At 65.3% G+C, this 24,828-nt stretch overlaps 1 protein-coding gene across 1 annotated transcript in view; it reads left to right on the top strand.

Moving 5' to 3' along the window:
- PLXNA1 (plexin A1) overlaps window positions 1-23,658 on the top strand; it is a 61,507-nt gene extending 37,849 nt beyond the window's left edge. The window contains 15 exon segments of the mRNA XM_075995947.1: window positions 1,001-1,228; window positions 4,740-4,883; window positions 6,435-6,669; window positions 9,934-10,076; window positions 10,392-10,648; window positions 12,123-12,189; window positions 12,713-12,859; window positions 13,610-13,769; window positions 14,956-15,059; window positions 15,653-15,749; window positions 16,798-16,988; window positions 17,219-17,388; window positions 19,078-19,290; window positions 21,181-21,331; window positions 22,115-23,658. Coding sequence (XP_075852062.1) covers window positions 1,001-1,228; window positions 4,740-4,883; window positions 6,435-6,669; window positions 9,934-10,076; window positions 10,392-10,648; window positions 12,123-12,189; window positions 12,713-12,859; window positions 13,610-13,769; window positions 14,956-15,059; window positions 15,653-15,749; window positions 16,798-16,988; window positions 17,219-17,388; window positions 19,078-19,290; window positions 21,181-21,331; window positions 22,115-22,210 — 2,403 coding nt within the window. The 3' untranslated portion in view covers window positions 22,211-23,658.
- The last annotated feature ends 1,170 nt before the right edge of the window (window positions 23,659-24,828 follow it).

Below are 24,828 nucleotides of genomic sequence, written 5' to 3'. Positions count from 1 at the left end.
CCCCTGTCCCCTCCCTGGCCGGCCCCATCGGGGACACCCCTGTCCCCTGTCCCCTCCCCAGCCGCCCCGTCGGGGACACCCCTGTCCCCTCCCTGGCCGGCCCCATTGGGGACACCCCTGTTCCCTGTCCCCTCCCCGGCCGGCCCCATCGAGGACGCCCCTGTTCCCTGTCCCCTCCCTGGCCGGCCCCATTGGGGACACCCCTGTCCCCTGTCCCCTCCCCGGCCGGCCCCATCGAGGACGCCCCTGTTCCCTGTCCCCTCCCCGGCCGGCCCCATCGAGGACGCCCCTGTCCCCTGTCCCCTCCCCGGCCGGCCCCATCGAGGACGCCCCTGTCCCCTGTCCCCTCCCCAGCCGGCCCCATCGGGGACACCCCTGCCCCCCGTCCCCTGTCCCCTCCTGGGCCAGCCCTGTTGGGGACACCTCCCCTGCCCCCTGTCCCCTCCCTGGCTGGCCCCATTGGGGACTGTCCCCTCCCCACCTGGCCCCATTGGGGTCAACCCCTGTCCCCCGTCCTCTGTCCTCTCCCTGGCTGGCCCATTCGGGACTGTCCCCTGTCCCCATCCCCTGTCCCCTCCCTGGCTGGCCCATTGGGGATTGTCCCCGTCCTCGTCCCCTGTCCCCCCCCCGGCTGGCCCATTGGGGACTGTCCCCTGTCCCCATCCCCTGTCCTGCGTGTCCCCTGTCCCCCGTCCCCGTGTCCCTTGTCCCCCTGTCCCCTGTCCCTGTGCCCTGTCCCTGTCCCCCGTTCCCGTGGCCTGTCCCCTGTCCCCTGTCCCCGTCCCCCTGTCCCCGTGCCCTGTCCCCGTCCCCCGTGTCCCCTGTCCCCATCCCCTGTCCCCGTCCTTGTGTCCCCTGTCCCCGTCCTCGTGTCCCCCGTCCCCGTGCCCCATCCCCTGTCCCCCATCCCCTGTCCCCATCCCCTGTCCCCGTCCCCCGTGTCCCCTGTCCCCGCGCCCGTGCGCGCGCCCTCCCGACCCGCCCGCCCGCCCGCCCGCAGAGCTGCCGCGTGCACAACGACACGACCATGCTGTGCCGCGCGCCGTCGGTGGCGGGGGCGCGGGGTCCCCCCGAGCGCGGCGCGCGGCCGGACGAGCTGGGCTTCGTGATGGACGGGGTGCGCGCGCTGCTCGCGCTCAACGCCTCGCGCTTCCGCTACTTCCCCGACCCCGAGCTCGAGCCGCTCGGCGCCCTGCAGCTCAAGCCCGGCGCGCCGCTCGTGCTCAAGGTGCGGGGGCGGGGTGCGGGGGGGGGGCCCCCCAAACCCGGGCGGCCTCGCGCTGGGGCCTGGGGACCCCCTGGCCCCGGGGTCGGCTGCGATTGGGGGCTCTTCTTCGTTTGGGGGCTCTTGTTTGTTTTGGGGCTTGGGGTCCACCCTGACCTCGGGATCGTCTTCCTTTGGGGTTTCTTCTTTGTTTTGGGGCTCTTCTTCGTTTTGGGGCTTGGGGTCCACCCTGACCCCAGGTTCGTCTTCGTTTGGGGCTTCTTCTTTGTTTTGGGGCTCTTCGTTTTGGGGTTCTTCTCCGTTTTGGGGCTTGGGGTCCACCCTGACCCCCGGTTCGTCTTCGTTTGGGGGCTCTTCTTCATTTTGGGGCTTGGGGGCCCCCCTGACCCTGGGATCGTCTTTGTTTGGGGCTTCTTCTTTGTTTTGGGGCTTGGGGTCCACTCTGACCTCGGGATCGTCTTCGTTTGGGGGTTCTTCTTTGTTTTGGGGCTCTTGTTTGTTTTGGGGCTTGGGGTCCACCCTGACCTCGGGATCGTCTTCCTTTGGGGTTTCTTCTTTGTTTTGGGGCTCTTCTTCGTTTTGGGGCTTGGGGTCCACCCTGACCCCAGGTTCGTCTTCGTTTGGGGGCTTCTTCTTTGTTTTGGGGCTTGGGGTCCACCCTGACCTCGGGATCATCTTCCTTTGGGGTTTCTTCTTTGTTTTGGGGCTCTTCTTCGTTTTGGGGCTTGGGGTCCACCCTGACCCCAGGTTTGTCTTCGTTTGGGGGCTCTTGCTTGTTTTAGGGCTTGGGGTCCACTCTGACCTCGAGATCATCTTCCTTTGGGGTTTCTTCTTTGTTTGGGGGCTCTTTTTCATTTGGGGGTTCTTTTTCGTTTTGGGAGCTCTTCTTCGTTTTGGGGCTTGGGGTCCACCCTGACCCCAAGGTCTGCTTCGTTTGGGGGCTCTTCTTCGTTTTGGGGCTTGGGGTCCACCCTGACCCCAAGGTCAGCTTCGTTTGGGGGCTCTTCTTCGTTTTGGGGCTTGGGGTCCACCCTGACCCCCGGTTCGTCTTCGTTTGGGGGCTCTTCTTCGTTTTGGGGCTTAGAGGCCCCCTGACCCCGAGATCGTCTTTGTTTGGGGCTTCTTCCTTGTTTTGGGGCTCTTCTCTGTTTTGGGGCTCTTCTTCCTTTTGGGGTTCTTCTTCATTTTGGGGCTCTTCGTGTTGGGGCTCTTCTCCGTTTTGGGGCTTGGGGTCCACCCTGACCCCCGGTTCGTCTTCGTTTGGGGGCTCTTCTTCGTTTTGGGGCTTAGAGGCCCCCTGACCCCGAGATCGTCTTTGTTTGGGGCTTCTTCCTTGTTTTGGGGCTCTTCTCTGTTTTGGGGCTCTTCTTCCTTTTGGGGTTCTTCTTCATTTTGGGGCTCTTCGTGTTGGGGCTCTTCTCCGTTTTGGGGCTTGGGGTCCACCCTGACCCCAAGGTCAGCTTCGTTTGGGGGCTGTTCTTCGTTCTGGGGCTTGGGGTCCACCCTGACCCCAGGTTCGTCTTCGTTTGGGGGCTTTTCTTCATTTTGGGACTCTTCTTCGTTTTGGGACTTGGGGCTCCCCCTGACCCCGGGATCATCTTTGTTTGGGGCTTCTTCTTCGTTTTGGGGCTCTTCTCCATTTTGGGGCTCTTCTTCCTTTTGGGGTTCTTCATTTTGGGGCTCTTCTTCGTGTTGGGGCTCTTCTCCGTTTTGGGGCTTGGGGTCCACCCTGACCCCAGGATCGTCTTCGTTTGGGGGCTCTTCTTCGTTTTGGGGCTTGGGGGCCCCCCTTACCCCAGGATCATCTTTGTTTGGGGCTTCTTCTTTGTTTGGGGGCTTGAGGTCCGCCCAGACCGCGGGATTGTCTTCGTTTTGGGACTCTTCTTCATTTTGGGGCTCTTCTTCGTTTTGGGGCTTGGGGTCCACCCTGACCCCAGGATCATCTTCCTTTGGGGGTTCCTCCTCATTTGGGGGTTCTATGTTTTGGGGCTCTTCTTCGTTTGGGGGCTCTTCTTCATTTTGGGGTTCTTCTTCATTTTAGGGCTCTTCTTCGTGTTGGGACTTGGGGTCCACCCTGACCACGGGGTCGTCTTCGTTTTGGGGCTCTTATTTGTGTTGGGGCTCTTCTTCGTTTTGGGGCTTGGGGTTCACCCTGACCCCGGGGTCGTCTTCGTTTGGGGGCTCTTCTCCGTTTTGGGGCTTGGGGTCCACTCTGACCTCGGGATCGTCTTCCTTTGGGGCTTCTTCTTCGTTTTGGGGCTTCGGGTCCACCCTGACCTTGGGATCATCTTCCTTTGGCAGCTCTTCTTCGTTTGGGGGTTCTTCTTCATTTTGGGGCTCTTCTTCATTTTGGGACTCTTCGTTTTGGGACTTGGGATCCCCCAACCCTGGGATCATCTTTGTTCTGGGGCTCCTCTTCATGTTGGGGCTCCTCTTTGTTTTGGGGCTCTTCTTCTTTTTTGGGCTCTTCGTTTGGGGGCTTGGGGTCCACCCTGACCCCAGGCTCCTCTTCGTTTTGGGGCTCCTCTTCATTTTGAGATTATTCCTCATTTTGGGGTTCTGCCTTGTTTTGGGTTTCTTCCTCGTTTTGGGGTTCTTCCTCGTTTTGGGTTTCTTCCTCGTTTTGGGGTTCTTCCTCGTTTTGGGGTTCTTCCTCGTTTTGGGGTTCTTCCTCGTTTTGGGGTTCTTCCTCATTTTGGGGCTCTTCTTCGTTTTGGGGGCTCTTCCTTGTTTTGATACTCCTCCTCGTTTTGGGGCTCCTCTTTGTTTTGGGGGCTCTCCCTCATTTTAGGGTTCTTCCTTGTTTGGGGGCTCTTTGTTTTGGGGTTCTTCCTCGCTTTGGGGTTCTTCCTCATGTTGGGGTTTGGGGTCTACCCTGACCCCGGGCTCCTCTTCGTTTGGGGGCTCTTCTTTGTTTTGGGGGCTCTTGTTTTGCGGCACTTCTTTGTTTTGGGGGGTTCTTCCTTGTTTTGGGGTTCTTCCACATTTTGGGATTCTTCCTTGTGTTGGGGCTCTTCTTCGTTTTGGGATTATTCCTCATTTTGGGGTTCTTCCTCGATTTGGGGTTCTTCATTTTGGGGGGCTGTTCCTCGTTTTGGGGCTCTTCTTTGTTTTGGGACTTTTTGTTTTGGGGTTCTTCGTTCTGGGGCTCCTCTTCATTTGGGGGCCTCTTCCTTGTTTTGGGGTTCTTCCTCGTTTTGGGACTTGGGGTCCGCCCCGACCCCGGGCTCTTCCTCGTTTGGGGGTTCTTCTTCGTTTTGGGGCTCTTCTTTGTTTTGGGGTTCTTTGTTTTGGGGCTTTTTGTTTTGGGGTTCTTCGTTCTGGGGCTCTTCCTTGTTTTGGGGTTCCTCTTCATTTGGGGGCCTCTTCCTTGCTTGGGACTTGGGGTCCGCCCCGACCCCGGGCTCTTCCTCGTTTGGGGGCTCTTCTTCGTTTTGGGGCTCCTCGCGCTGGGGACTTGGGGTCCGCCGCCCCCGGCCCCTCGCGCTGGGGCTGACCCGCCCCCCCCCCGCAGGGCCGGAACCTGCTGCCCGCGGCGCCCGGGAACGCGAGGCTCAACTTCACGGTGCTCATCGGCGACACGCCCTGCAGCCTCACCGTGTCCGACACGCAGCTGCTCTGCGAGGCCCCCAACCTCACCGGCCAGCACAAGGTCACGGTGCGTGCCCGGCCTCCGCCCCCGGCCTCCCCGGCCCTCCCGCCCGGCCTCCGCCCCCGGCCTCCCTGGTCCCTCCCGCCCGGCCTCCGCCCCCGGCCTCCCTGGTCCCTCCCGCCCGGCCTCCGCCCCGGCCTCCCCGGCCCTCCCGCCCGGCCTCCGTCCCTGCCGCCCGGCCTCCGCCCCGGGCCTCCCCTGTCCCTCCCGCCCGGCCTCCGCCCCGGGCCTCCCCCGTCCCTCCCGCCCGGCCTCCGCCCCGGGCCTCCTCCCTCCATCCCTCCTGCCCGCCCTCCGCCCCGGGACTCCTCGGTCCCTCCTGCCCGGCCTCCGTCCCTGCCACCCAGCCTCCACCCGAGGACTCCTCCGTCCCTCCTGCCCAGCCTCCGTCCCTGCCACCCGGCCTCCGCCCAGGGACTCCGCGGTTCCTGCCGCCCGGCCTCCGCCCCTGGGGACTCCCCCATCCCTACCGCCCAGTCTCCACCCCCGGACTCCTCGGTCCCTGCCGCCCGGCCTCCACCCCGGGACTCCTCTGTCCCTGCTGCCCGGCCTCCGCCCCAGGACTCCTCCCTCCCTCCCTCCCGCCCGGCCTCCACCCCGGGACTCCTCTGTCCCTGCTGCCCGGCCTCCGCCCCAGGACTCCTCCCTTCCTCCCTCCCGCCCGGGCTCTGCCCCGGGACTCCTTGGTCCCTCCCGCCGGCCCAACCTGGCCTGGTTTGGATTCAGGGACAGAGTCTCCCTCTGTCGCCCGGGCTGGAGTAAGCGCCGTGGCGTCAGCCTCGTTCACAGCAGCCTCTGACTCCTGACCTCGAGCGAGCCTCCTGCCTCAGCCTCCCTCCCGAGTAGCTGGGACGACAGGCATGCGCCACCACGCCCGGCCCATTTTTTCTATTTATATTTTTACTTGGCCGATTAATTTCTATTTTTTTAGTAGCGACGGGGTCTCGCTCTTGCTCAGGCCGGCCTCGACCTCCCAACCTCGAGAGCGATCCTCCTGCCTCAGCCTCCCTCCCGAGTAGCTGGGACTCCAGGCATGCACCACCACGCCCGGCTCATTTTTTCTCTATATATTTTTAGTCGTCCGGCTCGTTTCTTTCTATTTTTTAGTAGAGACGGGGTCTCGCTCTTGCTCAGGCCGGCCTCAACCTCCCAACCTCTTCAAGCGATCCTCCCGCCTCGGCCTCCCTCCCGAGTAGCTGGGACTCCAGGCATGCGCCACCACACCCGGCTCGTTTTCTCTCTCTATATTTTTACTTGGGCCAATTAATTTTTTTCTATATTTTTAGTAGAGACCGGGTCTCGCTCTTGCTCAGGCTGGCCTCCAACTCCCGACCTCGAGCGATCCTCCCGCCTCGGCCTCCCAGCATGCTAGGATTGCAGTTTTCCTATATATCTTTAGGTGGCCAATTAATTTCTTTTCTATTTTTTTAGTAGCGACGGGGTCTCGCTCTTGCTCAGGCCGGCCTCGACCTCCCGGCCTCCAGCGATCCTCCCGCCTCGGCCTCCCTCCCGGGGCGGCGGGTCTCTGAGCAGCCTGTGTCCCCCCCACCCCTGCAGGTGCGGGCGGGCGGCTTCGAGTTCTCGCCGGGCACGCTGCAGGTGTACTCGGACAGCCTGCTCACGCTGCCGGCCGCCGTGGGCATCGGCGGGGGCGGCGGCCTCCTGCTCCTGGTCATCGTCGCCGTCCTCATCGCGTACAAGCGCAAGTCGCGCGACGCCGACCGCACGCTCAAGCGGCTGCAGCTGCAGATGGACAACCTCGAGTCGCGGGTGGCCCTCGAGTGCAAGGAAGGTCGGTGCGGGTGGGGGTGCGGGGTGCGGGGTGGCGGGGACCCAGGGTCCCCCCTGTCGCGGGCCGTGGCCTGGACAGTCGCCCCCTCTCCGAAATTCCCCCCCCCCAATCGCTCCCATTGGCTCCCCGGAGCACGCGAACTTCCGTGCCTCAGTTTCCCCATTTGCGCTATGGGCGCAACGGCGGCAGCGGGAACGCCTGGCCGGGTGGAAGGGGCGTGACCTGGACAGTCGTCCGCTCTCCGACCCCCCCACCCACCAAGCGCTCCCATTGGCTCCCTGGAGCACGCGAACTTCCATGCCTCAGTTTCCCCATTTGCGCAATGGGCGCAATGGCGGCAGCGGGAACGCCTGGCCGGGCGGAAGGGGCGTGGCCTGGACAATCATCCCCTCTCTGACCCCCCAATAAGCGCTCCCATTGGCTCCCCCGGGGAACAGAGGCCCGGAACAGAGCGCGCGAACTTCCGTGCCTCAGTTTCCCCATTTGTACAATGGGCGCAACGGCGGCAGCGGCTGGGCGGAGGGGGCGTGGCCTGGACAATGGCCACCTCTGAGTGTCCCCGCCGACCTCTGAGACCCCCCCAAGCGCTCCCATTGGCTGCTCAGAAAACGGAGGCCGGGAACAGAGCGCGCGAACTTCCGTGCCTCAGTTTACCCGACTGTACAATGGGCGCAATGGCAGCAGCGGCTGGGCGGAGGGGGCGTGGCCTGGACAATTGCCACCTCCGAGAGTCCCCGCCCCCTTTCCCGCCCCCCCCAAGCGCTCCCATGGGCTGCCCAGAACTTCCGTGCCTCAGTTTACCCATTTGCACAATGGGCGCAATGGCGGCAGCGGGAACGCCTGGCCGGGCGGAGGGGGCGTGGCCTGGACAATGGCCACCTCCGAGAGTCCCCGCCCCCTTTCCCGCGCTCCCATCGGCTGCCCAGAACTTCCGTGCCTCAGTTTACCCGTCTGTAGAACGGGCGGCAGCGCCTCGCGGGCCTGGGCGGTTGCTCAGGTCCCTCCTGTCGTCCCTGTGTGTGGGGGGATGCTCACATCTGCCGGCCTCGCCAGGGTGCCTTGGGGACATCAAGGCCACCCTGGTTTGGGGACACGAGCGCGCGGACACGCGTGTGTCGCGATCGGGGGCAAAAAAAAAAAAAAAATCGGCTGATAATTATGACACCGGCTTGGACGGGGACAGGGGACAGGGGGGAGTCCGGGGTCCCTGCTGGCGTGGCTGTCCCCTCCCCACCCACCCCCCAGGGCGGGGTCACCGTGTCCCCAAGCCTCTCTCCCGGGGAGGACGGGCCTTGATTTATTTTTGTGGCCTCCACGGCCGGGGGACGCGGTTGGTGGCAGCCACCAAGCCAGCCCCTTAAAGTCCCCAAGCAGGAGGGGACACACAGGCGCCCGGGGCGGGTGACAGCAGGTGGCACTCAGACAGAGAGACACACACACAGACTCCAGATAGAGGCCGGCTGCGGCTGGGAGGAGGAGGCCGCCCGCCCGGGGTGGGAGGGACGGGGTGACCGGACCCCAGGCCGGTGACAAACTGGGGCCACCGGGCTGCTGAGGACATGGCACAGGCAGGAGGCCCCAGAGCAGAGCCAAGCCGGCCTTTCTTTCTTTTTGGAGACAAGAGTCTCGCTCTGTCCAGCCTCGCTCACAGCGGCCTCCAACGTTGAGGCTCGAGCGAGCCTCCCGCCTCGGCCTCCCTCCCGAGGAGCTGGGACGACAGGCGTGAGCCTCCACGCCCGGCTCGTTTTTTTAACATATATTTAGGTGTCCAGATAATTTTTATTTTTTTAGTAGAGACGGGGCCTCGCTCTTGCTCAGGCTGGTCTGAAACTCCTGGCCTCGTTGAGCGATCCTCCCGCCTCGGCCTCCCTCCTGAGTAGCTGGGACGACAGGCATGCGCCACCACGCCCGGCTCGTTTTTTCTTTTCTTTTTTTTATTTATTTTATTTCTTTTTTGAGACAGAGTCTCGCTCTGTCGCCCGGGCTGGAGTGAGTGCCCTGGCGTCAGCCTCGCTCACAGCATCCTCAAACTCCTGGGCTCGAGCGATCCTCCTGCCTCAGCCTCCCTCCTGAGTAGCTGGGACTCCAGGCGTGCGCCACCACGCCCGGCTCGTTTTCTTTCCTACATATTTTTAGTTGGCCAATTAATTTATTTTCTATTATTTTTTTTTTTACTAGAGACGGGGTCTCGCTCTTGCTCAGGCTGGCCTCCAACTCCTGACCTCGAGCGATCCTCCCTCCTCGGCCTCCCTCCCGACTAGCTGGGACTCCAGGCATGCGCCTCCACGCCCGGCTCATTTTCTTTTTTATACATTTTTAGTTGTCCAGCTCATTTCTTTCTATTTTTTTAGTAGACACGGGGTCTCGCTCTTGCTCAGGCTGGCCTCGACCTCCTGACCTCTAGCACGATCCTCCCTCCTCGGCCTCCCAGAGAGCTGGGCTGACAGGCGTGAGCCTCCGCGCCCGCCCGGCCTTGGGCAGTCTTAAAAAAGCAGACGATCCTTCTGGGACCCGGATGTTCCTGAGTGTCCCCGTGGTGGGCGGGGCCCCAGTCCTGGGAGAACGGGAGGCAGGGAGGCCCGGGCCTCCGTTTTGGAGCCTCACCTCTTGCAGAGAGGATGGTGTGTTGGGACCGGTGGCTGCTCGGGGGACCGGGCAGGTGCAGGTACCAGAAGACAGGCCACCCGCTGGGAGTCTATGGGCGGGGCCGACACCTCCCAGTTCTGGAATGTTCTGCGTGCCTCTGTTTCCCAGGGAGAGAGGCCGAGCTGGGGTGGACCAGGGCGGGCAGGTCGGGGGTAACGGGGACAGGCCGTGGGGTCGTTTTTGGAGGTTTGGGGACAGTCCCCGGGTGGCCCTGGGACATTGCTGCCTGTCACCTCCCACACCTGGCCACACCTGGCCACACCTGGCCATACCTGGCCACACCTGGGCACACCTGGCCACACCTGGCCATACCTGGGCACACCTGGCCACACCTTCCCAGGTGCCCGGGCCCCTAACGGGCCGGCCTCTGAGCCACCGCGTGTCCCTTTCCCGCGCCAGCCCGGCCCAGACACGCCTTCCCATCTCTGCGTCCAGATCGGGGAAACTGAGGCACACGGGGACAGTTCCCGAAGGTCCCCACGGCGGCAGGGAGCGGCAGCGCTCCTGTTCAATCTTGGGCTTTGAGAGCCAGAGGAGGAGGCCGGGAAGGGAGGCCTGGGGACAGGGACGGGGTTCGAGGCCCACCTGACACCCCCCCGAACCCGGGTGTGGCCTCAGCCTTCGCGGAGCTGCAGACGGACATCCACGAGCTGACCAACGACCTGGACGGCGCGGGCATCCCCTTCCTCGACTACCGCACCTACGCCATGCGGGTGCTGTTCCCCGGGATCGAGGACCACCCCGTGCTCAAGGAGATGGAGGTAGCCACACGGGGCCCCCCGGGGTTTGGGGGGGCTGGCTCCCCAAGATCCCCCCCGTTCTATCCTGCTGTCCCTGCCTGTCCCCACCCTGGTCACCCCTCGCCAGTGCCAAGCCCCGGGCACCACGGCCGAGAAAGAAAAGAAAAAAAAAAAACGCATTGCACCTGGATCAAGCCGTGCCTGCACTCCTCCTCCCGCTTTTCCACGTCCTGGGGCCCCCGCCGCAGGGTTTCCCGGCCGGGGGCGGTGGGGGCCGCTGAGGCAGCCCCGGCGGGAGGGTGTCGCGGCGCGGAGGCCGACGGTGGAGGCCCGCAGGTGCAGGCGAACGTGGAGAAGTCGCTGGCGCTGTTCGGGCAGCTGCTGAGCAAGAAGCACTTCCTGCTGAGCTTCATCCGCACGCTGGAGGCGCAGCGCAGCTTCTCGATGCGCGACCGCGGCAACGTGGCCTCGCTGGTGATGACGGCGCTGCAGGGCGAGATGGAGTACGCCACGGGCGTGCTGCAGCAGCTGCTGGCCGACCTCATCGCGCGCAACCTGGAGAGCAAGAACCACCCCAAGCTGCTGCTGCGCAGGCGAGCGGGGGCGGGGCCGGCGCGGGAAGGGGGCGGGGCCGGGGCGCGGGGGGCGGGGCCTGAGCACGGGTGGGCGGGGCCTGAGCGCGGGTGGGCGGGGTGTAGAGCGGGGAGGGCGCTGAGTGGGTGGTGGGCTGGGTGGGTGGGGCTTGGGGTGGGCGGGGCTTGAGCGTGGGTGGGTGGGGTGTAGGGCGGGGAGGGTGCTGAGTGGGCGCTGGGCTGGGTGGGCGGGGCCTGAGCGTGGGTGGGCGGGGCTTGAGGGTGGGTGGGCGGGGCTTGAGCGTGGGTGGGCGGGGTGTAGGGCTGGGAGGGTGCTGAGTGGGCGCTGGGCTAAGTGGGCGGGGCTTGAGCGTGGGTGGGCGGGCTGTAGGGCAGGGAGGGTGCTGAGTGGGCGCTGGGCTGGGTGGGCGGGGCTTGAGGGTGGGTGGGCGGGGTGTAGGGTGGGGAGGGTGCTGAGTGGGCGCTGGGCTGGGTGGGCGGGGCTTGAGGGTGGGTGGGCGGGGCTTGAGCGTGGGTGGGCGGGCTGTAGGGCGGGGAGGGCGCTGAGTGGGTGCTGGGCTGGGTGGGCGGGGCTTGAAGGTGGGTGGGCGGGGCTTCCGCGTGGGTGGGCGGGGTGTAGGGCGGGGAGGGCGCTGAGTGGGCCCTGGGCTGGGTGGGCGGGGCTTGAGGTGGGCGGGGCTTGGGACATGTGGGAGGCGGGGCAATGGTTGCTATGGGGGTGGGGCAGGTGATGGGATAGGCGGGCCACGTGGGGGGCGGGGCGATGTGGCTGGGGGCGGAGCGTGCAAGAGGGACGATGGGTGCTGGGGGGGCGGGGCGTGCAAACCCCCAGGCCGGGTGCCAGATGTGGGCGGGGCATGCAGGGGGCGTGGCCTTGGGCGGGGACTGCAAGCCTCCCGCAGGGGCTGGGTAGGGGGGTGGATGGCGGTGGGGCGGCTGCGGGGTGGGCGGGGCCTGGGGGCGGGCAGGTGCTGGGGTGGGCGGGGCATGCAGGGGCCAGGGCGGGTGCTATATGTCGGGTAGCTGGCTGCCTGGTGGGCGGGACATGTAGGGGGCGGGGCATGCAGGAGGCGGGGCATGCAGGAGGCGGGGCATGCAAAGGAGGCGGAGCATGCAGGGGGCGGGGCATGCAAAGGGGCGGGGCATGCAACCTGGGGGGCCCACAGCCCTTCTGTGCTGGTTCCAGCTGGCTGGGGTGGGGGTGGGGGTGGGGGCATCACCAGGTCCTCTGACTCTCAGCATCCGGGTCCCCAGGTGGGGACAGTGAGGACCAGGGGCGCCCCACCCCCACCCCTGCACCAGACCCCAGTCTCCCTGCTCCCCTTCCTGGGCCCCTCCGGGCTGCAGGGCTTAGGGGGGGTCCTCACTGCTTCTCCCCCGGCTCCTCTCCGGGCCTGACCTCCAGGGTGCAGGGTGGGACAGGTGAGGACCCCCCGGTTGGGAATGACCCCCTCTGTCCCGTTTGCACCCCCAGAACCGAGTCTGTGGCCGAGAAGATGCTGACCAACTGGTTCACCTTCCTCCTCTACAAGTTCCTCAAGGTGGGCGGGGCTTGGGGACAGGGGGCGGGGCCGGGGGGCATGGAGCAGACGGGGTCTGGGTAGGGGGGGCTGGCCCCCAGGCCACGTGACTGCTGTCCCCTTCCCCTGCCTCCCTCCTGGACTGCGGTCGATGGATCAGTGGGGACCCCGGGTGTTGGATGCCGGGGTCCGTCCACCTTTGCCAGAGTGCGGGGAGCTTTGCTGCAAGGGCAGCGAGCTGGCAGCCCCGCTGCGCTCCGAGGCATATCCTGCTCAAATCCGACCCAGAGGCCCCGGGGGACTTGGGGACGGGATTTCGCTTTGCCGCTCTTTTGCTCAAGTCCTGCCTGGCCACGTGGCGTGCCCCGGCGCGTCGCGGGAGGCCCCTGGCCGTCGGCGTTCGCGGTGACAGTCGCGAGGGCGACACTGGTCGTCTCGCGCTCGGGCTTTGGAGGGGTCTGGGGGCTGCTGGGCTTGGGGGAAGGGTCCGGAAAGGGGACTGGGGGGCTTCCGGGGTCCCACCTGCCACTCCCGACCCCCGCAGGAGTGCGCCGGGGAGCCGCTGTTCATGCTGTACTGCGCCATCAAGCAGCAGATGGAGAAGGGCCCGATCGACGCGATCACGGGCGAGGCGCGCTACTCGCTCAGCGAGGACAAGCTCATCCGCCAGCAGATCGACTACAAGACGCTGGTGCGCCTGCGCAGCCGGCGGGGGGCGGGGCGCGCGGGAGGGGGCGGGGCGTGCAGGTGGTGGGGGCGGGGCATGCAGGTGGTGGGGGCGGGGTGTGGTGGTGGGGCGTGCAGGTGATGGGGGCGGGGCGTGCAGGTGGAGGGGGCAAGGTGTGCAGGTGGTGGGGGCGGGGCGTGCAGGTAGTGGGGGCGGGGCGTGCAGGTGGAGGGGGCAAGGTGTGCAGGTGGTGGGGGCGGGGCGTGCAGGTAGTGGGGGCGGGGCGTGCAGGTGGTGGGGGCGGGGCATGGTGAGGGTGCAGGGCGTGGTCATGGGGGCAAGGTGTGCAGGTGGTGGGAGTGGGGCGTGGTGAGGGGGCGGGGCGTGCAGGTGGTGGGGGCGGGGCGTGCAGGTGGTGGGGGCGGGGCGTGCAGGTGGAGGGGGCGGGGCATGCAGGTGGTGGGGGCGGGGTGTGGTGGTGGGGCGTGCAGGTGATGGGGGCGGGGCGTGCAGGTGGAGGGGGCAAGGTGTGCAGGTGGTGGGGGCGGGGCGTGCAGGTAGTGGGGGCGGGGCGTGCAGGTGGTGGGGGCGGGGCATGGTGAGGGTGCAGGGCGTGGTCATGGGGGCAAGGTGTGCAGGTGGTGGGAGTGGGGCGTGGTGAGGGGGCGGGGCGTGCAGGTGGTGGGGGCGGGATGGGGAGGAGCTGACAATGCTGCTGTCGCTGCCTCTCCCCCCTCCCCCAACCCCCTCCCCTCCCCCCGCCCGCCCCCCCAGACCCTGAACTGCGTGAACCCCGAGAACGAGAACGCGCCCGAGGTGCCCGTCAAGGGGCTCAACTGCGACACGGTGACGCAGGTCAAGGAGAAGCTCCTGGACGCCGTGTACAAGGGCGTGCCCTACTCGCAGCGGCCCAAGGCCGGGGACATGGACCTGGGTGAGGGGGCGGGGCTTGTCCCGGCGGGGCGGGGCCTGCCTGTCTCTGGGGGCGGGGCTTGTTCCTGGTGCAGCAGAATACGGGGCGGGGCTTGTTCCTGGTGCAGCAGAATACGGGGCGGGGCTTGTGCTTGCAGAGCAGAATAGGGGCGGGGCTTGTCCTTGTACAGCAGGGCAGGGGCGGGGCTTGTCCTTGCAGAGCAGGGCAGGGGGCGGAGCTTGTGCTAGCAGAGCAGGGGGCGGGGCTTGTCCTTGCACAGCAGGGCAGGGGGCGTGGCTTGTGCTTGCAGAGCAGGGGGCGGGGCTTGTCCTTGCACAGCAGGGCAGGGGCGGGGCTTGTCCTTGTACAGCAGGGTGGGGGCGGGGCTTGTGTCTGCACAGCAGAATAGGGGGCGGGGCTTGTCATTGCACAGCAGGGTGGGGGCGAGGCTTGTCATTGCACAGCAGGGTGGGGGCAGGGCTTCTTGCATAGCTGCACGGCAGGGGCGGAGCTTCTTCCTACAGGCAGGGGCGGGGCTTGTCCTGGTGGGCCGAGGTGGGGGCATGGCTTGTCCTTGCAGAGCAGGGTGGGGGGCAGGACTTGTCCTGGCTGGGCATGTAGGGGGCGTGGCTTACCCTTGCAGAACAGGGCAGGGGGCGTGGCTTGTCCTGGCTGGGCGTGGCTTGTCTTTGCAGAGCAGGGCAGGGGGTGTGGCCTGTCCTGGCTGGGCGTGGTGGGGGCGTGGCTTGCCCTTGCAGACCAGGGCTGGGGGTGTAGCCTGTCCTGGCTGGGCGTGGCGGGGGCGTGGCTTGCCCTTGCAGAGCAGGGCAGAGGGTGTAGCCTGTCCTGGCTGGGCGTGGCAGGGGCGTGGCCTGTCCTGGCTGGGCGTGGCGGGGCATGGCTTGCCCTTGCGGACCAGGGCTGGGGGCGTGGCCTGTCCTGGCTGGGCGTGGCGGGGCATGGCTTGCCCTTGCGGACCAGGGCTGGGGGCGTGGCCTGTCCTGGCTGGGCGTGGCGGGGGCGTGGCTTGCCCTTGCAATGCAGGACACGGGGCGTGGCCTGTCCTGGCTGGGCGTGGCGGGGGCGTGGCCTGTCCTGGCTGGGCGTGGCGGGGCGTGGCCTGTCCCCGCGCAGTGGGGCCGGGCAGCGCAGGGCCGGGCGTGTCCCCGAGCTCCGGCCGCGGCCCAACGAGCCTGTCCCCCTGCAGAGTGGCGCCAGGGCCGCATGGCGCGCATCATCCTGCAGGACGAGGACGTCACCACGAAAATCGACAACGACTGGAAGAGGCTGAACACGCTGGCGCACTACCAGGTGACCCTCGGCCGCGCCGTCCCCGGGTCCCCACGGCTGCAAACAGGAGGGGAGGGGACGGGGACACGCGGGGCTCGCGGGGTCCCCCCCATAACCCTGGAGCTCCCCGGGCGCGGAGGCTCACGCCTGTCATCCCAGCTCTCTGGGAGGCCGAGGCGGGAGGCTCGCTCGAGGCCAGGACTTGGAGGCCAGCCTGAGCAAGAGCGAGACCCCGTCTCTACTAAAAAAAAATAGAAAGAAATGAGCCGGACAACTAAAAATATATAGAAAAAAAAATTATCCGGGTGTGGTGGTGCATGCCTGTCGTCCCAGCTACTCGGGAGGGAGGCCGAGGCAGGAGGCTCTGTTGAGGCCAGGAGTTGGAGGCTGCTGTGAGCGAGGCTGACGCCACGGCACTCACTCTAGCCCGGGCGACAGAGCGAGACTCTGCCTCAAAAATTAAAAAAAAAAGAAATCCATGGAGCTGCTGTGATGGGGAAACTGAGGCCCGGAATGGTGCCGCGACCGATTTTCACGCACAGCGCCAGAGTGTCGCCTGGGTGTCACGATGACATTCAGGCGGGTCACGGGGTCCCCGGCCTCTGCCCCTGCAGGTGACGGACGGGTCCTCGGTGGCCCTGGTGCCCAAGCAGACGTCGGCCTACAATATCTCGAACTCGTCCACCTTCACCAAGTCGCTGAGCAGATACGGTGAGGGGCAGGGACGCCGGGGCGGGGTGGGACTCGGGGGGCGGCGGGGACCGATGTCGCTCCCCCTTCCCCCCAAAAAAAACCCAGCGGCCCGGGCGCGGAGGCTCACGCCTGTCATCCCAGCACTCTGGGAGGCCGAGGCGGGAGGATGGCTCGAGGCCAGGAGTTGGAGGCCAGCCTGAGCAAGAGCGAGACCCCGTCTCTACTAAAAAAATAGAAAGAAATTAATTGGCCAACTAATATATATATAAAATTAGCCGGGCATGGTGGCGCATGCCTGTAGTCCCAGCTACTTGGGAGGCTGAGGCAGGAGGATCGCTTGAGCCCAGGAGTCGGAGGCTGCTGTGAGCTAGGCTGACGCCACGGCACTCACTGTAGCCTGGGCAACAAGTGAGACTCTGTCTCAAAAAAAAAAAAAAAATAGAGAAAAAATGAGCAGGCGTGGTGGTGCATGCCTGTTGTTCCAGCTCCTTATAAAGGAGGCCGAGGCGGGAGGATCACTCGAGGAGCCTCAAAGTCGGAGGCTGCCGTGAGCGAGGCTGATGCCTGGGCGACGACAGAGCGAGACTCTGTCTCAAAACAAATAAAAAAATAATAATCAGGCCGGGCGCGGTGGCTCACGCCTGTAATCCCAGCACTCTGGGAGGCTGAGGCGGGAGGATCGCTCGAGGTCAGGAGTTCGAAACCAGCCTGAGCAAGAGCGAGACCCCGTCTCTACTAAAAATAGAAAGAAATTAATTGGCCAACTAATATATATAGAAAAACTTAGCCAAGCACGGTGGCGCATGCCTCTCATCCCAGCTACCCGGGAGGGAGGCTGAGGCAGGAGGCTCGCTGGAGGCCAGGAGTCGGAGGCTGTTGTGAGCGAGGCTGACGCCACGGCACTCACTCCAGCCCGGGCCACAGAGTGAGACTCTGCCTCAAAAAATAAAAAAAATCAAAGAAACCCGGCCAAGCGGCGGGCGGGGCGGGGGGTTTTCAGGTGGGGAAACCGAGGCAGGGCCCCGGGCGGAGCCTGACAGGCGGCGGCGGCGTTCCCCCGGGGCAGAGAGCATGCTGCGCACAGCCAGCAGCCCGGACAGCCTGCGCTCCCGCACGCCCATGATCACGCCGGATCTGGAGAGCGGCACGAAGCTCTGGCACCTGGTGAAGAACCACGACCACCTGGACCAGCGGGAGGGCGACCGCGGCAGCAAGATGGTGTCTGAGATCTACCTGACGCGGCTGCTGGCCACCAAGGTGTGCGCTCGGTGGCGGGGGTCACGGGTCGGAGGTCGCGGGGGAGGGAGCGTGGCCTCACGAGGCCTCGTCCGCCTCCTTGGCGCACGGCGGCTGCAGTTGCACCTGCCATCACGCCCGCGTCCCATCCGTCCAGCGACGCTTTCCCACCCAGGGCCTGTCCGGTGACCTTTGTCCCCGGCCCAGGTCCCCCCTCTCGACCCCTGACCCCCCGCCCCCCACGGCCGCAGGGCACGCTGCAGAAGTTCGTGGACGACCTGTTCGAGACCATCTTCAGCACGGCGCACCGCGGCTCGGCCCTGCCCCTGGCCATCAAGTACATGTTCGACTTCCTGGACGAGCAGGCCGACAAGCACCAGATCCACGACGCGGACGTGAGGCACACGTGGAAAAGCAACTGGTACCCCCCGCGGGGACCCCGGGGCCGGGGGGGGCGCCGGCTGGGCCGGCCTTGGGGGGCTGCGGGGTGGGCGGGTGTCGGCCGGCTACTTCCCTGAGCGACCTCCCCCCTCCCACACCCGCGGTCGGGTCCGGGGGGTGGGCCTCACGCGGGTGTAGCGGCGGGGAGGGAGAGAGAGGGGCAGCAGCCTCCTTGGCGCGTGGTGGCTGCGGGGGCGCCGGCCATCGCGTTTGCGTCCCGTCTCTCAGGCAATGCTCCCGGGCCTGGCAGGGTGGCGGGAGATCCTCCGCCTCTGGTTCCTCTCCTGTGGCTGGGCCTCCGTCTTCATCCACTGTGGAGGCCAGAGTCAGGAGGGTGGTGAGGCCGCCAGCCAGCCCCATTTGGGGCGCCGGCCCTCGCGCCTGCGTTTCGTGGCGGCCTCGTGGCGCATTGGGGGCTGCCGGGGCGCCGGCTCTTGCGCCTGTGTTCTATGGCGGCCTCGTGGTGCATTGGGGGCTGCCGGGGCGCCAGCCCTTGCGCCTGCGTTTCATGGCGGCCTCGTGGTACATTGGGGGCTGCCGGGGCGCCGGCCCTCGCGCCTGTGTTCCATGGCGGCCTCGTGGTGCATTCGGGGCTGCCGGGGCGCCGGCCCTCGCGCCTGTGTTCCATGGCGGCCTCGTGGTGCATTCGGGGCTGCCGGGGTGCTGGCCCTCGCGCCTGCGTTTCGTGGCGGCCTCTTGACACATTTGGGGCTGCCAGGGCGCCGGCCCTCGCGCCTGCATTCCATGATGGCCTCGTGGCACATTTGGGTCTCCATGTTCCTCGTGGCGCATGCGGGGCTGCCGGGGCGCCAGCCCTCGCGCCTGCGTTCCGTGGCAGCCTCGTGGCACATGTGGGGCTGCCGGGGCACTGGCTCTTCGCCTGCGTTCCATGGCAGCCTCGTGGCACATTTGGGGCTGCCAGGGCGCCGGCCCTCGCACCTGCATTCCATGGCAGCCTCGTGGTGCATTGGGGTTGCCGGGGCGCCGGCTCTTCGCCTGTGTTAAATGGCGGCCTCGTGGCGCATTCGGGGCTGCCAGTGCGCCGGCTCTTGCTCCTGTGTTCCCTGGCAGCGGAACTGTACCTGCACAGTTCAGAAGGGAAACCGAGGCCCGGGGTGGGGCGTCCGCCGGGGTGTCAGTGCGGGCTGGTCATGGTGACAAAGGCGAGAGCCACAGCAGACACCCCGCTCAGTGCTCCCCGACATGAGGCCTCAGCGGCCTCCTTGGCACTCAGGGGCTGCGTGTGCGCCTGCCGTCGCGCCCGCATCCCACCTGTCAAGCGATGCTCCCAGGCTGCCAGTGTCTGACGGGGCAGGGCAGCCCGGGCCTCTGACCGTGGAGGTCAGAGTCAGGAGGGTGGCGAGGCCGCCGGCCAGCCCTTTTCCCTGCGCCGTTCAGAGGGGAAACCGAGGCCCGGGGCGGGGCGTCCGCCGGGGTGTCAGGGCGGGCTGGCTGCGGTGACAAAGGCGACAGCAACAGCAGACACGCTCCCGTGACCGTATAAGCGCTTAGCGGCCTCCTCGGCGCGCGGCGGCTGCGCGCGCGCCCGCCATCGCGTCTGCGTCCCGTCCGTCCACCGACGCTTTCCGCGCCGTTAGAAAAGGGAAACCGAGGCCCGGGCCGGCCGGGTCCGGCCCCCGCTGACCGGCCCCGCCCGCCCGCCCCGCAGCCTGCCCCTGCGCTTCTGGGTGAACGTGATCAAGAACCCGCAGTTCGTGTTCGACATCCACAAGAGCAGCATCACCGACGCCTGCCTGTCGGTGGTGGCGCAGACCTTCATGGACTCCTGCTCCACGTCGGAGCACAAGCTGGGCAAGGACTCGCCCTCCAACAAGCTGCTGTACGCCAAGGACATCCCCAACTACAAGAGCTGGGTCGAGAGGTGCGCCGCCGGTCCCCGCCTGTCGTCGCCTGTCCACACCTGTCGTCACCTGTCCACACCTGTCGTCACCTGTCGTCACCTGTCCACACCTTTCACCACCTGTCATCACCTGTCGTCACCTGTCGCCACCTGTCGCCACCTGTCATCACCTGTCGTCGCCTGTCGCTGCCTGTTGCCACCTGTCACCACCTGTCCCCACCTGTCGTCACCTGTCGCCGCCTGTCATCACCTGTCCCCACCTGTCGTCGCTTGTCATCACCTGTCCCCACCTGTCGCCACCTGTCCCCGCCTGTCCCCACCTGTCACCACCTGTCGTCGCCTGTCACTGCCTGTCCACACCTGTCACCGCCTGTCACCGCCTGTCATCACCTGTCGCCGCCTGTCCCCGCCTGTCCCCGCCTGTCGTCACCTGTCCACACCTGTCATCACCTGTCCACACCTGTCGTCACCTGTCCACACCTGTCGTCACCTGTCCCCACTTGTCATCACCTGTCGTCACCTGTCCCCACCTGTCGTCACCTGTCCCCACCTGTCCCCGCCTGTCACCGCCTGTCATCACCTGTCGCCGCCTGTCACCGCCTGTCCCCGCCTGTCATCACCTGTCATCACCTGTCCACACCTGTCATCACCTGTCGTCACCTGTCCCCACCTGTTGCCACCTGTCGTCGCCTGTCCCCGCCTGTCCCCACCTGTCCCCACCTGTCGCCACCTGTCGTCACCTGTCGCCGCCTGTCCCCGCCTGTCGCTGCCTGTCGCCACCTGTCCCCGCCTGTCACCACCTGTCGTCACCTGTCGCCACCTGTCGTCACCTGTCCCCACTTGTCACCACCTGTCGTAACCTGTCACCGCCTGTCCACACCTGTCCCTACCTGTTGCCACCTGTCGTCACCTGTCGCCACCTGTCCCCGCCTGTCGCCACCTGTCACCACCTGTCGCCACCTGTCCCCACCTGTCGCCACCTGTCCCCGCCTGTCCCCGCCTGTCGCCGCCTGTCACCACCTGTCGCCACCTGTCCCCACCTGTCGCCACCTGTCGTCACCTGTCCCCACCTGTCGTCGCCTGTCCCCGCCTGTCATCACCTGTCCCCACCTGTCGCCACCTGTCGTCACCTGTCCCCACCTGTAGCCACCTGTCCCCACCTGTCCCCACCTGTCGCCACCTGTCTTCGCCTGTCCCCGCCTGTCATCACCTGTCGTCACCTGTCCCCACCTGTCGTCACCTGTTGCCACCTGTCATCACCTGTCGTCACCTATCCCCGCCTGTCGTCGCTTGTCGTCACCTGTCCCCACCTGTCGCCACCTGTCCCCGCCTGTCCCCACCTGTCGTTGCCTGTCATCACTTGTTCCCACCTGTAGCCACCTGTCGCCACCTGTCCCCACCTGTCGCCACCTGTCTTCGCCTGTCCCCGCCTGTCATCACCTGTCGTCACCTGTCCCCGCCTGTCGCCACCTGTCCCCACCTGTCGTCACCTGTCCCCACCTGTCGTCACCTGTCGCCGCCTGTCATCACCTATCACTGCCTGTCCCCGCCTGTCGCCACCTGTCCCCACCTGTCCCCGCCTGTCGCCACCTGTCCCCACCTGTCCCCACCTGTCGTCGCCTGTCCACACCTGTCCCCACCTGTCATCGCCTGTTATCACTTGTCCCCACCTGTCCACACCTGTCCCCACCTGTCATCACCTGTCCACACCTGTCCCCACCTGTCACCACCTGTCGTCACCTACCGTCACCTGTCGCCGCCTGTCATCACCTGTAGTCACCTGTCCCACCTGTCCCCACCTGTCTCCACCTGTCCCACCTGTCCCCGCCTATCCCCGCCTGTCTCCACCTGTCCCCGCCTATCCCCGCCTGTCTCCACCTGTCTCCACCTGTCACCTGTCGTCCCCGCCAGGTACTACGCCGACATCGCCAAGATGCCGGCCATCAGCGACCAGGACATGAGCGCGTACCTGGCCGAGCAGTCGCGCCTGCACCTGAGCCAGTTCAACAGCATGAGCGCGCTGCACGAGATCTACTCCTACATCACCAAGTACAAGGACGAGGTGGGTGGCGCGCGCGACCCCACGTGGGGGTGGGGAACGGGGGGACGGTGACATCTGGGCGGCGGGGCGGCGGCCCGCCCGTTTTCGGGCTTCCGTTCCATTTGGGCCTCGTGGCGCATGCGGGGCTGCCGGGGCGCCGGCCCTCACGCCTGTGTCCCATGGCAGCGGCCTCGTGGCGCATTCAGGGCTGCCAGGGCGCCGGCTTTTTTGCCTGTGTCCCATGGCAGCAGCCTCATGGCGCATGCAAGGCTGCCGGGGCGCCGGCCCTCGCGCCTGTGTCCCATGGCAGCAGCGGCCTCCGTTCGTCGACCGGGGGAGACTGGGAGGCTGTCCCCGAGGCCAGGGCAAAGCGCGGGGGGACACTGAGGCTCGCCGAGCCCCGGGGGGACAGTGGACGTGGGGGCGGGTACCGCAAAGTGGGAGGGGAACGGACTCCAGGGTTGAGGCCGGGCCTCGGCCTCCATCTCAGGTCCGGGTTCGAGGCCAAGCGCGGGAGAGTCCGGAGACCAAACCCGGAAGTCCTGGGGCCTCGCCCTGAACAGTTAAGAAGAGAGTGGAGGCCGCGTGGGGAGGCCGGGGCCGTGGTGTGCGGGGCCCGCCGCGGTGGTTGGGGCCGAGGACAAGCGGAGGCCGCCGTCCTCCCCGAAGTCCGTCCGGGCCGAACGCGTGCGCACAGGGCTGTCGTTTTTTTTGGTTTTTTTTTTTTTGCGGAGCGCCTGGCCTCCCTTGCCGGCCTCCGCTTCCCCCCCGCGGAGGCCGTGACACGCGTGTGGCCTCCCGCAGATCCTGGCGGCGCTGGAGAAGGACGAGCAGGCCCGGCGGCAGCGTCTACGCAGCAAGCTGGAGCAGGTGGTGGACATCATGACCCTCAGCGGTTGAGGCCAGCCGGGCCTCCCCGCGGGAGGCCGCTTGTCTCCCGGCGACCCGTCCGCGGGGGACACACGGGGTGACGTGGCCTGGGGGACATCGGGGACGTCGCGGGGACCCACCGCCGCGCCCGGAACCCGCGGGGACAGGCACAGGCGACACCCTGCCCGCCGAGTGGAGGCCGCCGAGAGTGGAGGCCGGACTCCCCAAGACGCGGGGCGGGGTCTCCCCGACTCCCCTTCGCTGCGGCCACCAGGGGGAAAGTGTCACACACACGGGGGTGTCCCCAAGACCCCGGCCGGGAGGGACAGGGAACGACGGGACACAGGGGCCTCCACGCCCGCCGGGCCTCCCTCCACCGACCTCCGATTCACCGCGTGCTCTGCGCGACCCTCCCATGGAGGAGCCCCGGCGACACGCGGGCCGGTGACACTCGGTGGCACTTGTCACTCCTTCCTGAGAGAGAGGCCCTTGCAGGCGGACTCGACTGCTCTCAGCCTCCGGGCGGAGCCTCCGCAGAGAGCACAGCGGCGCGTCCTCGTTATTTATTCCCCGTCCCGCGTCTGTCCCTCCCGCTGTCCCCGTGCCACCCGGCTGTCACCTCCCTCCCGGCCCCGATGGCCCCAGTCCCCGCGGAGCGGCACGACATCTAGGGACTCAATTTTTTATTTTTTATTTTTCTTAAGGGGGACAAAAAAAAAAAGAGAGAGTCCACCAGCCTCCACCGCTGGCCTCCCCGATGGCCCGGGTCCCCGGGACTCGCGGGTCACTGTGACCACCCGCGTCCCCCGCGAGAGAGACAGAGAGAGAACGGGGTTTTTTAGAAAGAAATCCGCGCGCTGTCGGGCGCGGCTGGCATCCCGGCACTCGGGGAGGCCGAGGAGGGAGGATCGCTCGCTCGAGGCCGGGAGTTGGAGGCCGAGCAAGAGCGAGGCTCCGTGTCTACGAAAAATAGAAAGAAATGAGCCGGGCGACTGAAAAAATATATACAGAGAGAGAAAACGAGCCGGGCGTGGAGGCGCACGCCTGTCGTCCCGGCTACTCGGGAGGGGAGGCCGAGGCGGGAGGATCGCTGGAGGCCAGGAGGTGGAGGCTGCTGTGAGCTAGAGGCTGGCGCCGCCGCACGCTCGCTCTAGCCCGGGCGACGGAGCGAGACTCGGACTCGGAAAAAGAAAAGGGAAAAAAAAAGAAATCGGTGCGTACACATATATATATGTATATATGGCGCTCGCCGCGAGTTCGAATCCCGGGTTTGGAAGTTGTGCAGTTTTTACCCCGAAGGAGAAAAAAACAAAATTTTTTTTTGACGACAATTTAAGACAATTCAGGCAGCGACGAGGTGAAAGCAATACCAAATGGCGGCCGGTTATATATATATGGCTCTCGCCGCGAGTTCGAATCCCGGGTTCGGAAGTTGTGCAGTCGTTCCCCTGAAGGAGAAAAAAACAAATTTTTTTTAACGACAATTTAAGACAATTCAGGCAGCGACGGGGTGGAAGCAATACCAAACAGCGGCTGGTATATACACATGGCTCTCGCCATGGGTTCGAATCCCGGGTTGGGAAGTTGTGCAGTCATTGCCCCGAAGGAGAAAAAAACAAAAATTTTTTTAACGACAATTTAAGACAGTTCAGGCAGCGGCGGGAGTGAAAACAATACCAAATGGCAGCCGGTGTATATGTGGCTCTCGCCGCAAGTTCGAATCCCGGGTTCAGAAGTTGTGCAGTCGTTCCCCTGAAGGAGAAAAAAACAAAATTTTTTAACGACAATTTAAGACAATTCAGGCAGCGGCGGGTATATATATATGGCGCTCACCGCGAGTTCGAATCCCCAATTCGGAAGTTGTGCAGTCGTTACCCTGAAGGAGAAAAAACACAATTTTTTTAAATGACAATTTAAGACAATTGAGGCAGTAGTAGGGTGAAAGCAATACCAAATGGCGGCCGGTATATATATATGGCTCTCGCCGCGGGTTCGAATCCCCGGTTCGGAAGTTGTGCGCCGTTACCCCGAAAAAGAAAGCAAAAAAATTTTAATGACAATTTAAGACAATTCAGGCAGCGGCGGCGGGGTGGTAGCAATACCAAACGGTGGCTGGTGTATATATATACATACATATATATATATATATATGGCTCTCGCCAGGAGTTCGAATCCCCGGTTCGGAAGTTGTACAGTTTTACCCCGAAGAAGAAAAAAAAAAATTTAATGACAATTTTAGACAATTGAGGCAGCGGTGGGGTGGGAGCAATACCAAACGGTGACCGGCATATATATATATATACATTTATATATATATGTATATGGTTCTCACCACGAGTTCGAATCCCGGGTGGGGAAGTTGTACAGTTGTTAACCCCCAAGGAGAAAAAAAAAATTTTTTTTTAATGACAATTTAAGAGAATTCAGGCGGGGTGGGAGCAAAACCAAACGGGGACGGTCACCCCCCCCACCCCACCCCGGTGGGCTCTGGGTTTGCTCGCCGTGAGAACACCTTCCCGCAGGTGGATCGATCGATCCCCACCCCCCCAAGAGCTTCCAGGTCACGCGGGGTTGGGGGTGGGGGGGGCGTCCCCGACCCCGCACCCCCCCACTCCCCCCCGCGGACCGTGCATGACCGTGCTAGCGTG

This window comes from Microcebus murinus, chromosome 20 (genome assembly GCF_040939455.1).
Source record: "Microcebus murinus isolate Inina chromosome 20, M.murinus_Inina_mat1.0, whole genome shotgun sequence".
In the NCBI taxonomy this organism is placed as follows: domain Eukaryota; kingdom Metazoa; phylum Chordata; class Mammalia; order Primates; family Cheirogaleidae; genus Microcebus; species Microcebus murinus.
The sequence above is the reverse complement of the archived record's forward strand: the minus strand, read 5'-3'. Positions and strand labels throughout refer to the sequence as shown.